General features: G+C 44.7%; 1 protein-coding gene across 1 annotated transcript in view; it reads left to right on the top strand.

Annotated features, from left to right (window-relative positions):
- nos1 (nitric oxide synthase 1 (neuronal)) overlaps positions 1-13,094 on the top strand; it is an 81,677-nt gene that overhangs the window by 50,066 nt on the left and 18,517 nt on the right. Inside the window, exons 13-19 of the mRNA XM_063193933.1 lie at positions 689-833; positions 7,459-7,563; positions 8,752-8,810; positions 10,567-10,683; positions 11,870-12,044; positions 12,204-12,342; positions 12,856-12,934. Coding sequence (XP_063050003.1) covers positions 689-833; positions 7,459-7,563; positions 8,752-8,810; positions 10,567-10,683; positions 11,870-12,044; positions 12,204-12,342; positions 12,856-12,934 — 819 coding nt within the window. The remainder of the gene's footprint in view (positions 1-688; positions 834-7,458; positions 7,564-8,751; positions 8,811-10,566; positions 10,684-11,869; positions 12,045-12,203; positions 12,343-12,855; positions 12,935-13,094) is intronic.

Here is a 13,094-nt window from a genome sequence, read left to right as displayed (position 1 = left end):
ATGACTAGGAACATGTTTTCAGAGAGGGCTGAGTAAACAATGGGGAGAGAGAGGGAGAGGGGGGGGGAGAGAGAGAGAGAGAGAGAGAGAGAGAGAGAGAGAATAAGGAGAGAGAATAAGGAGAGGGGAAAAAAAGGAAAGAGAGAATGGGGAAATGAGAGGAGACTGGTTCGAGAGCTGGACATATGAGATGGGATAAGAAGAGAAAATGACAAATAGAAGAAGGGGGAGAGGGAGACGTTAGAGGTTCAAAGAGAGCAGAAGGTCTGAATAACTTTAGCCCACAGTCTGGACACGTCAAAATGCCTGCATGTATTATCATTAATATTAGTTTGTGTGTGTACGTGTTTGTTAATTCATGCTTGTTGGAATGTACTGTGCAGAGAGAGAGAGAAAGAGAGAGAGAGAGAGAGAAAGAAAGAGAGAGAGTATTTGCGTGCGTGCGTGCGTTTGTGGGTGTGCGCCTGTGTATAATGTGCACGTGCCCATGTCCCTGTGCATAACATTGCACGGGTGTGCGTGGGTGCATGTGTATGTGTATGTGTATGTGTGGGTGTGTGTGAATCCAATCCTTTGCTCGTTAGTGAACTGAAGTGTGTATGCAGTGAGTGCAGTGCATGTGTTTACTCTGCATGTGTTTACTGTGCTGCACGTGTGTCTTACTTTGTGTCCCCTGTGTTCTCCGCAGGGCGGTGAAGTTCTCCGCCAAGCTGATGGGCCAGGCCATGGCCAAGAGAGTGAAGGCCACCATCCTCTTCGCCACTGAGACGGGCAAGTCTCAGGACTACGCCAAAACGCTCTGCGAAATCTTCAAGCACGCATTCGACGCAAAGGTAACACTCACACTCTTTTTAAAAATATATACAGTATAGTATACTGTATATATACACTCACTGGCCGCTACATTAGGAATACCTGTTACAACAGCACATTGAGGCAAATTTCACATCAGCCAATCACATGGCACAAATCACATTTGTGCATATAGACATGGTCGAGATGATCTAATGCAGTTAAAACCGAGCATCATAATGGGGAAGAAAAGTTATTTAAATGACTTTGAACATGGCATGGCTGTCAAGCCGAAAGGGCTTGATTTGACTATTTCAGAAAATACTGCTCTACTGGGATTTTCACACACAACCATCTCTAGGGTTTACAAAGAATGATACGAAAAAGAAAAAAAATGCAGTGAGCAGTGATTTTGTGGGCAAAAATGCCTTGTTGATGGCAGCGGTCAAAGAAAAATGGCCAGACTGATGGTTTGAGCTGATACAAAGGCAACATTTAAGTCAAATAACCACTCATTACAACCAAGGTGTGCATAAGAGAATCTCTGATTACACAGCACATCAAATCTTGAGGCAAATGGGCTATAGCAGCAGAAAACCACATTTGGTGCCATTCCTGTCAGCTAAGAACAGGAAAATGAGGCAACAATTTGGACAGGCTCACCATAAACGACACTAGAAGATTGAAAAAATGTTTCCTGGTCTGATGAGTCTTGATATTTACAGCAACACTCAGGTGGAATGGTCAGAATTTGGCATCAACAACATGAAAACATGGGTCAACCCTGCCTTACATCAACATTTCAGGCTGGGGATATAATGGCATTGGGATATTTTCTTAGCACAATTTGGGCCAATTAATACCAATTTATCTTTCTTGGAAGGTCACAGCGTACCCGAGTATTGTTAAAGGCAGTTCAGGCAGTTCTGAAGGCAGAAGGGGGTCCAACCCAGCATTAGAAAGGTGTTCCTAATGAAGTGGCCGGTGAGTGTATATATTTTGTGCCTTTGGTGCCTTTATTAGACAGCACCGTAATGAGAGTAGACAAGAAGTGGTTTGGTCGAGCAAGACGTTGTGGGATTGGGGAAGGCTCGGCTGGATTTGAACATGGGGCCAACGTACCCATATTTTGTATGGCGTATTAGTGCAGAGAATCACTGTGCCCCTCCACACTCACAATTCTTAAGAGTGGACCTCGCAATTCCAAAAATATCTCTTTCCTTTTTAAAAACATACAACATATTGACTGTACATCTGATAGGAGATAGGACGAATAGCTGTCATGTTACCTTACATTTGGCAGATGCTTTCATCCAAAGCGCCTTACAACAGTGTTAATTTCGTCAGCTTTTTAAAATTTAGTCTTAGTCTTAGTCTTAGTCACAATGACGAAAATCAATTTTAGTCTTAGTCAAATTTAGTCATTGCCTTCACAATTTAGTCTTAGTCTTCGTCTAAATGACGAAAATTAATTTTAGTCTTAGTCAAATTTTAGTCATTTTAGTCATTTTAGTCAACATTTCACATTTTCGTCATTTTAGTCAAATTATTACACAAAGTATTACTAGATAGCCTATTGCAGCAAATATTCACATTGTTACTAGCTTATTTTCCACCAAAACCCAAATCAGTCCTGTAAAAGTAATTTCAACAGCATAGAGCAAAGGAGCATTAGACACACACACTTTCAGGTGCAGGTTGCGCTCTCTCTCTCTCTCTCTCTCTCTCTCTGTCTCGTGCATTAGAAGCTGCTACGTATTATTTGCTTTTGAATTTGATCACGTAGGCTACAAGCTCTTCTTCACCTGACCGCGTGACTCATAGCCTGCAGATTGCAGGCAGTGGGAAGACCAGACATCCCAATGAAGTCCAAGAAATTTCCCTGAAATGTTGATAGTGGCTCCCCGATGGCCGCGAGTCAGATAAAATATTCCTGATTTTAGACTTTGCAAGTTCGCATTATTTCGATTGGCAATGCGGGACAGAGAAAGATAATGGCTCGTGCGTCATTCCTGGAATACTTCAAACAGATTACGCGCACTTCGTAGGACGCCCTGCAAAAGTCCTGGGGAAAAAGTAGGCAGTTGTTCTATGCAGACTGGACGACAGAAAGGACATTGACAGACAATGGTTGAACACTAATGCTGTTTTGTTTGTCGGGATGTCGAGGGTCGATAAGCATCTCCAAGTTTAAGCAATGAGTTTTTAGAACTTGGGATGTCTGGGAGACGCTATTGTAATACACATCGCATGGAAGGGATGTCGACTGCCTTGGGTCTTTTAGCGTTGCCCTCGACGGGAACAAGTTTCAATTCTCCGCACTTTAAACCCTGATCGCCCACACATTGATTCTTATCAAAAGTACAGTAGCCGTGCCTCTGTTTAGACTACTTAAACAACTTTTCCCCTGTAGCGCGCGCATCCCTTAAACGTCTCCCGGTGTGTCTGATCTAAATAAATGCATGAATCCGATCTTCATGATGTGCTTGCAAACTGCCTATTCATACGGTTAAACAGCCAATATAGCAAACATTACAATAGAACAGACAACGGATGTCGGCGTAAGCGTAAGTGGAAAGGAGAAGAGAGGAAGCTCGAGGAGGTTTAAAATGACAGCATCAGAGGAAGATTGGCGCGAGTGACGGTATCACTATTATCATGACTGCACAAACACACACGTCTTCGTTATGGACAAAAGGGTTGTTGAACATGTTTCAAAATTAACACTTGCCTCAACGTCGGCTCTTTCTTTTTCTCTTTCTGGGAAACATTTTAGGGCCTAAACTCAACTGAACAGGACTCACTGAACTAGGCTACTACTGATTGAGCCGCACCAGCGCCAGGCACTGCCTGCAGAGACAAACAGGGCAACAGCGCGTAGCCTACTCTTCTATGAAGTTCAAGAAACAATAACAATTACAAATTAATTTTTAACAATTACATTTTTAATGTCCATTCGTCCATGGCTTGTAAATTTCGTCTCGTCTTAGTCTCCTTAACGAAAATCATTTTTTATTTTCGTCATATTTTTATGTTCTGGAAGCAATTTTTGTGCGTCATCGTCTCGTCATCGTCACGGGAAAAAGGGGCGTTGACGAAATATTTTCGTCATCGTCCTGGTTGACGAAATTAACACTGCCTTACAATTGAGTACATAATCATAGCATACAACACATGCAGATACAGAGTGTACAGGACATATACAAAAAAAAAGGTACAAATGCCTTTTTGTGCAAATGCAAAGGTTTTTTGTTTGTTTTTAAGAACATTAGCACAGAGTTAAGTACAGTTGACATATACACACACTCCCACCCCGGCACACTCAATGTACAGCAAACGTCTTTGAGTCTACCCTGGTCTGGACCACCTCCGCCATCATTGCAGCAAAATAAATAGTCACGAAAGAGGAGAGTCTTTAGTGCTTCTTTAAGTCTCTTGCTTTGCAAAAGGGAATCTCAATAAAAAACAAAGAATGTTATAAAAGTGGTTGAGTTGTAAGCGACTTGAACTGTACCTGAATGAATGAGTCACAATCACACCTTTTCATAACTTCCTGTTCTCGACTGGTGTGATGCCCTCACATCTGTCGCACATTGGTTAAGATTATTTTTCTCACTTTTGTCACGGCGTGCTGATTGAAAAAAATCTGTGAAATGCTGTGATGAGCACTCACTTCCTGAATTAGGGAAATGAATCATCTTTGACAAATATTGAGTTCGTATTACACTGATTCTTGAGAATATGGCAAAAACAGGTTTTGATTTTGAAAGAAAAAAATATACTATGCAGTTATATAGTCCTACACGAAGGTCTTGGCTGTGCAGCAATGCATTGGTCATGCTCCGTATATTTTACATATTTCATGGAATAGGCACTTGGTTTTGAAGTAGAAGCAGCCAACACCGTGTTAAAGCCATTTATAATAATGACTTCACCTGTAAAGCTGGTTACCAAGCCGCAACTTTCTAAAAAAATAAAAAAAAATACACAAAACAACCAACACACAACAAAAATAGTGGGTGGGTGAGATATGTTTTGTCCCCTGCTGCTGGAGTTTGAGGGGCTACGTCTCAGCACAGTGTGGGGCTGGGGAGGCAGATGCACACACACACACACACACACACACACACACACACACACACACACACACACACACACACACACACACACACACACACACACACACACACACACACACAGGTACATACAGGCACACACACAGGCCCCCCCCCCACACAAAAACACACCCATGCGTGCGCGCGCACACACACACACACACACACACACACACACACACACACACACACACACACACACACACACACACACACACACACACACACACACACACAGATGCGTTTGGCTCTGTCAGCCCCCCCACTGGCACTGTGCGCTCGGCTCCTTGATGGCAGCCGTGTGTCTTTTGTCACCACGTGTTTCTCCTTAGCAGCTAAACGTGTGTGTGTGTGTGTGTGTGTGTGTGTGTGTGTGTGTGTGTGTGTGTGTGTGTGTGTGTGTGTGTGTGTGTGTGTGTGTGTGTGTGTGTGTGTGTGTGTGTGTGTGTGTGTGTGTGTGTGTGTGTGTGGAGAGGGTGTTGAGGTGTGGGATGATGGGGAAGGGGAAAGGGGGAAGGGAGGCAGTACTGGATTCAGTCAACCAAGCCATGCACTGTAGTTTGTGATAACATCACATACCACCCCAAGCTGTGAGTGTGTGTGTGTGTGTGTGTGTGCGTGTGTGTGCGTGTGTGTGCGTGTGTGTGTGTGTGTGTGTGTGTGTGTGTGTGTGTGTGTGTGTGTGTGTGTGTGTGTGTGTGTGTGTGTGTGTGTGTGCGCGCGCGCGTGCATGTGTGCGTGTGTGTGTGAATGTGTGTGTGTGTGTGTGTTTGTGTGTATACAGGGGAGTAATAGGGATGTGTGGGAGGACTGTAAATGTGTGCATTCAATCAAGCAATTTGCCCCAAGGATAATATCTCTTTTTATTTTTTCAAGTAATGTAATCAATCATAGGAGAGCCATCTAGCATCTAGTCATGAGGTTTTACACACGCAGAGGCAGGACAGGACTGGGACCGGGAATCAGGCCGGGCATTTTCAGCCAAGACTGGTCCTCTTAGGCTGTGAGAGAGACAATGAAGCCTGTGACAACATTCAAACTGTCTAATGCAAACTATTTTGACGGCAACAGGCAACATGCTTTATTTAAATCTGACTGTCTTGGAGAGGCCCGCTGTAGCGACATGAGGACTGATACCATTGTAGGGGAGGGCCAGGCCAAAACCATCCACAGTCCACTGGGCAAATGCCCTGTATGCCCCATGGCTGATCCAGCCATGTGCAGAGGACTGGAGTGCACAGCATCAGAGGACATCACACCACATACACTACACCGCCCCCGCCCCCGACTCATCCTCATATGCCTTGTTCTCTTTTTCACTCCAGCTCTCTTTCATTCACTATCCATCTCTTTTACAACACACACAGTATCGTACACCTTTGTTTCTCTTCATCTTCATCTTTCTCTCCCTCCCTCTTTACCTCCCCCTCTCTCGCTCAGTTCAGTTCAATTCATTCAGCTTCATTGGCATCTCTCTCTCTCTCTCTCTCTCTCTCTCTCTCTCTCTCTCTCTCTCTCTCTCAGTCATCCATGCCTTAGGGGGGATGCACTGCACTTTTGCCTGATGCTCGGATGTTAATTGCATCACAACATATTATCACCTCGTTAAGGCAGGAACATAGGGTTCATTAACAAGCTCTCCGCCCCCCACCCTCCGCTCCGCTCCCCTCTCCCCTCTTCCGAGTAGTGTCAACATCATTTGACATGGCTGTGGCACCGGAAAGATGCTCGCGGCCCCTCCGAGAGCTACATGTCACTTTCAGACACCACGGCTGAGCGTGCTCCTTCAAGTAACGTTACGTCAAACGCGGGCCATTAGAGATGTTTAAATAAGGGCCAGGTTTCCTCTAGCTGTGTCCTTGCAGATGGGGTCGCATTGCAGCTGGTGTTACAGAAGAGGGTGGGCGGGCGGCTACTGTATAACATGTGCACGGCATATGCTTCTGTGTATCACATTATAGGGGTTTATACTGGGGGCATAAAAACAGCTGTTCACAGCACCGGCGAAAGACAGAAAGACTTCGGGTGTAACATAGTCAAATGTTCTAACAAACAGCTTCCTTGGCAGAGGTCTGCACTCTCAGAGTGCATTCCAGTTTTGCATTTGTTAACTTATCAGTATCATTTGCTAGCCTGTTTACACTATTTCATATCAGGAAATCATTTGAGAAACATCTGCCTGGATTCTGGTTGACTTATTATTTGACTGATGTACTCATTATTTGAATGATGTACTGAACTACTGCAACTGAATGATGAATGAAAGATTAAATGAATATGAAATACACACACACACACACACACACACACACACACACACACACACACACACACACACACACACACACACACACACGCACACACACACACACACACACACCCAACACACACACACGCACACACACACACACACACACACACACACACACACACACACACACACACACACACACACACACACACACACACACACACACACACACACACACACACACACACACCAACAAACCAACTAAAATGCCCCTATATCCACTGTGTTGATTGTGTGCAGGTGATGTCTATGGAGGAGTATGATATGGTGGACCTTGAGCATGAGACCTTGGTCTTGGCGGTGACCAGCACCTTTGGCAACGGGGATCCCCCGGAGAGTGGAGAGGTACAATAATGGAACAAGCAGCCTTTACACACACACAGGAAGAAAATGACACTTACTTACTTACTTACTTACTTACTTACTTACTTACTTACTTAAAACCATCACACCATTCGGTGCATAGGGCACATAGGGCAGCAACAAAGTCTCTTCACTTCGATCTGTCTGTTGCCAACTTCTCAATGGTCCCCCAGCTTTGATGGTGCTGCTTTAGCTCAATGATCCTGCGCCATGTCAAAGAAAAGACAATGACACAGGACAAACTAGTAACCCTCAGGACGCTGTATGGTGGTCAATCCGTACAACCATGTGTGACTTAAACAGATTCACTGTTGGACCACATCAAGCATTCAATTAACAAAAACTGTATACATGTGTTGTCCTGTCTGCCATATCCTAAGTAGTCAGGTGATCTTCATAACTTTGGGGTATTCCAATGCCGGCAATTCTGGACACCACACCCATTTACTTGCCAAACTACGTTGAAATGTGCTTATTTAAAATTTGGTTAGCCTTTTTCTAATACTACGCACAGATGGAGGCAAAATGAGCAAAGCGATAACAGGGACAATAAATTAGCAAATTTGTCTGTATGTGCCCCCGGCGTAAATTAACTCTTTCAGATTAAGTTATCAATGCCTCTGAGGCCTTAATGATATTAATAGTAAATATCTTGTACCTTTACAGCCATATTCATGTCAACAGTATGATGTGCACTTGAGTTATTTGGACATATACTGTATAGGCAGTGGAGGTGAAGGTTCTACCCATTTGGGCACCCTAAGCAAATATATAGACAACATGTAGATAATAATATAGCACTTTTGAGAATTAATTTTGGTGGCAACAACTATGGCAGGTTTGACCATTGGGGCACCCTATGGTGTGTGGGTTGCCCCTAGTTTTGGTGGAGCCCTAGCCAATTGCTTATTATGCTTATTCTGATTATTGGCCTATTGGTATTCTGTTTATTGTTTGAAGCGATAACAAGTCTAATCAGCTGAGAGTTGGGTGCCACGTTTCAAGGTGTAATTTGAGCAAAAGAGGCAAGAGGACATTTAACGAGAGAACATTATGCCATTTCAGGTCTTAACCGAAATGTGTTTTACTAACACACCTACACATTAATTGTCTGTGTTCTCTAAAGTATGACTGTTCATCCGCCCCCCACTTTTTTTTACCCCTTTGCAGAAGTTTGGAGCGGCTCTGATGGAGATGAGACATCCCACCTCCAACACAGAGGACAGAAAGTTAGTTTGATGCACTCACTCACACACACACACACACACACACACACACACACACACACACACACACACACACACACACACACACACACACACACACACACACACACACACACACACACACACACACGATCAAACACATCACATCAAGCACACCATCAACCAAACAAACACATACACATGAACACACACAGTTCACAGCAGTAGGACTGTGTGAAGAATCTCATACACACACACATAAATGCAAACACACACCTACACACACACACACACACACACACACACTAGGGGTGGGCGATATGGGCAAAAAAATTATCTCGATAAGTTTTAGAATTTTCACGATAACAATAAGTTGACGATAATTTCCAAAAAACACTTGCAAAAACCAGTAGGGCCTATTTCAGGAGGGGGGGGGGGGTAATCAATGTGTTTGAATTTTACTGTATAGGAATTTGGCAGGGCAGGGTGAGTAAAGCAGATAAGTTGTAGGCCTATGTAGCCTAAACTGCATGTTACCAAGAGGTCTGCATAAATGATGGCATGTCTACACTAGGCTACATCACAAAGCATGGCAGTATAACAAAGCTACACATTTATGCTGTCTATTATTTGTGCATGATTCCAGACAAATTTCAATTCTGCACTGGAGGTAGTAGTGCTGCATTTGTGTTGTAACTGGGCTAGGGACAGAGAGTTGGGAGAAATGCTGTGATGAAGAGCTTTTGAATTTAATAACATGCATATGCTCTGGTCTGTAAAGTAATACTTCACTTGGCATGAAAACATATCCATGTAAATAAAAAATAGTTTTATAGTATTGCATATGATTCTGTTGGATGACAGCCATTTTTGACTGGAAACAGTACATGGATAGGAAACTAGGGCAGCTGCAAATTGCATGTGTTGAATTTCACACATTGTAATTTAACTCACTGCACCAGTCTAACTTAACAGTACTTGACCACCTAAGCAGTTATGCCATCTGTATGCAGGTGGGTGTTTGAGTAGTGAGTAACAGCCACTAATAGTTGTAGAGAACAACATTGCTTAGCCTAGTTCGCTAACTAGCATGCTAACTAGCGATTTCTCAGACCAGAGACAAAGCTATTTATCTTCCTAACTATTTGGCTTTCCATAATCACAGACGGTTGCTAAGTAAAGCACATAGTTTCAAAACGCCCTCAGCACCATGCAATGGCTGGTTTAGTGTGTTGAATTCCTCATGTAAATCCACCATTTGGATAACAGCAACTCTCCTCCAGTGCCCAGCAGCCACAGTGAGTGCTGTCTGTGCACGAGTGACACGAAATTTCTTTTTCCTGTCTGGCAAAACGCTGCAGCCCGCCCCCCTCAGCGCTGTCTGCTCATTGGTTCACAGACTTTTTTCTCCAGTTCACAACTACATTACTATTGGCTGAAAGGCTTGGCTGTCGTCACTGTCTGAATGAGTCCTGTCACAGCGCTTTTGTTGATTTTAGCGTCTTCATAAAAATATCTCGATATTGCAAAATTACTCATCGTCAAAACAACATTTACGATAACTTCGCAGACGGTATATATCGCCCACCCTTAACACACACACACACACACACACACACACACACACACACACACACACACACACACACACACACACACACACACACACACACACACACACACACACACACGCATCACATCACACCAGAATCTATTCATTTACACTTATCCAAACGTATCCTCCTTCTCTGTATCTGGCCTCCCACTCCCTTCTCTGCAGGAGCTACAAAGTGCGGTTCAACAGCGTCTCCTCCTACTCAGACACACGCAAATCCTCCAGCGACGAGCCCGAGCCCAAAGACAACTTCGAGAGCACCGGCCCTCTGGCCAACGTCAGGTAAGTAAACCGCCTCCGACAGCCTAGCGCCTAGCCAAGCCAAGCGCTTTGGAGTCTGCAGGGCTGGACTAGGGGAGAAATAGGGCCCGGGCACTTTCGGCTTACCAAAGGGGCCCCTCATGATTTGCGGCGCAGAACTGACTCAGCGGTGGGCCCCGCACCCTTGTGGGCCCCTATTTTCAGAAATGTAAACAAAAACATTTTCTGAAAATAGGGGCCCACGAGGGTGCAGGGCCCACTGGGAAATGCTTGGTATGCCAGATGGCCAGTCCAGCGCCAAGCACTTTGGAGTCTGCTGCATTCATATCGGCTTTTGCCGACCTGCCTGGTGCAAAGAAAAGGAGGTAAAAAAAATCCCCACAAACCCTAGTCACGTCTCTCGTCCTCTCGAGTTAATCCAAAGTGACAAGGGATCTCAGCAAGGCTATCGCCAGCCAAACACTTCACTTCGGTTGTTTTTTTGTTTTTGTAAGATGTGTTGTTCATAGAGAAAATCAAAGGGAAATATTGAAGTAAAGGGAAAAAGAAGTCGAAAAAAAACAAATGCTCGAGGACATACAGCAAGGCTAGCCGTAGTTCACAGCCAACTGGGAAAAGATGTGGAACGGATGGTTCTGTTCTGGCCCAGACGTGTGCCAGACGTGGGTGTTGAGTTTCCAGGGATATCTAGCTGCTTCTGACGTACGTGCGGTGTGTAGGCTATGAAAGCCTTGTGTGTTCCAGCTGCCTAAATCGAAGCCTGTGTCACACTTTCTCTCTCTCTCTCTCTCTCTCTCTCTCTCTCTCTCTCTCTCTCTCTCTCTCTCTCTCTCTCTCTTTCTCTTTCTCTATCTCTCTCTCTCTCTCTCTCTCTCTCTCTCTCTCTCTCTTTCTTTTGCTGTCTCTCTCTCCCACCCTCTCTCTCTCTCTCTCTCTCTCTCTCTCTCTCTCTCTCTCTCTCTCTCTCTCTCTCTCTCTCTCTCTCTATCCCTGTTTCTCTCTGTGTGTCTCTCTCCCTGTCTCTCTCTCTCTTTCTCCATCTCTCTCTCTATCTCTCTCTCCTGTCTCTTTTGCTCACTCTCTCTCTCGCTCTCACTCCCTTTTCATCTCTCGCTGTCACTCTTTTTCTGTGTCTCTTTCTGTCTCCCTCCCTCTCTTTCTCTCTCTCGCTCTTTCTCTCTCTCTCTCTCTCTCCCTCTCGCCGCAGGTTTTCTGTGTTTGGCCTTGGCTCCAGGGCCTACCCGCACTTCTGCGCCTTTGCCCACGCGGTGGACACTCTGTTCGAGGAGCTGGGGGGGGAGCGTATCCTACGCATGGGGGAGGGAGACGAGCTGTGCGGCCAAGAAGAGTCTTTCAGAACCTGGGCCAAGAAGGTTTTCAAGGTAAATTAGCTGTGCTTACGAAATAGACTAGGTTTTATTCCATTCCATCCCTTTAAAACACAGTAGTCAATGGCTGTCAGTTCTATAGGAGTGACAGTTTGGGTTTAAAAACAGCCGGTGTTCTTTGTGCGGTGTTCTTTTTGTCACGTGGCGCCACAGGCTGCGTGCGATGTCTTCTGCGTCGGTGACGACGTGAATATCGAAAAGGCAAATGACTCACTGATCAGCAATGACAGGAGCTGGAAGAAGAGCAAGTTCCGACTCACCTACACCGCAGAGGCGCCCGCACTCACCCAAGGTAGGCCTGAACTTTGTGCCTCTGACTGAGGTATGCATTTTAAGTCCGAAAAAATGAATGTTGTCTGCAAATGTCTGCAAATGTCTGCAAAGCTGTTAGGAAGAAGTGTTGTAGAGTAGAGTATCATTTATTGATCCCAGGGGAAATGAAGGTGTCCAGTAGCATACATACAGTACATACATAAGTACAGAGGACATAACACGCTAGGACACACATCCTTACACATTAACCATGTATAGCTCACTCTTGGATACATACAGCCCTCTTTCCCTCTCTCTCTCTCTCTCTCTCTCTCTCTCACTCACACACACACACACACACACACACACACACACACACACACACACACACACACACACAGACACACACACACACACACACATACGCACATAGAAATTGGAAATTATACTTTCTCTTTTTGCACATATTTTGGTGTTAGAACATTTACGTTATTCACTGTAAGGTTTGGTGTACTATCCTCCGTGAATGTTGTGTTTGTTTTGCATTCTTCAGCACTGGCCACCGTTCATAAGAAGAAAATTTCTGGTGCCAAACTCTTAATACGACAGAATCTACAGAGCGAGAAATCGAAGTAAGTTGTCAAAACAACAGACCATGCTCAAACAGCGCAGGTCTAAATTTACAGTGCATGACGTGTCGCTTGCATATGCCAGAGTGGAAGGAATGACTTGTATCGATGACGGATTCCATAAAACATATGGTGTGTTGTGCACAACGCAGTTCTCATAATC

Source organism: Engraulis encrasicolus, chromosome 3 (assembly GCF_034702125.1).
Source record: "Engraulis encrasicolus isolate BLACKSEA-1 chromosome 3, IST_EnEncr_1.0, whole genome shotgun sequence".
Taxonomy (NCBI): domain Eukaryota; kingdom Metazoa; phylum Chordata; class Actinopteri; order Clupeiformes; family Engraulidae; genus Engraulis; species Engraulis encrasicolus.
The sequence above is the reverse complement of the archived record's forward strand: the minus strand, read 5'-3'. Positions and strand labels throughout refer to the sequence as shown.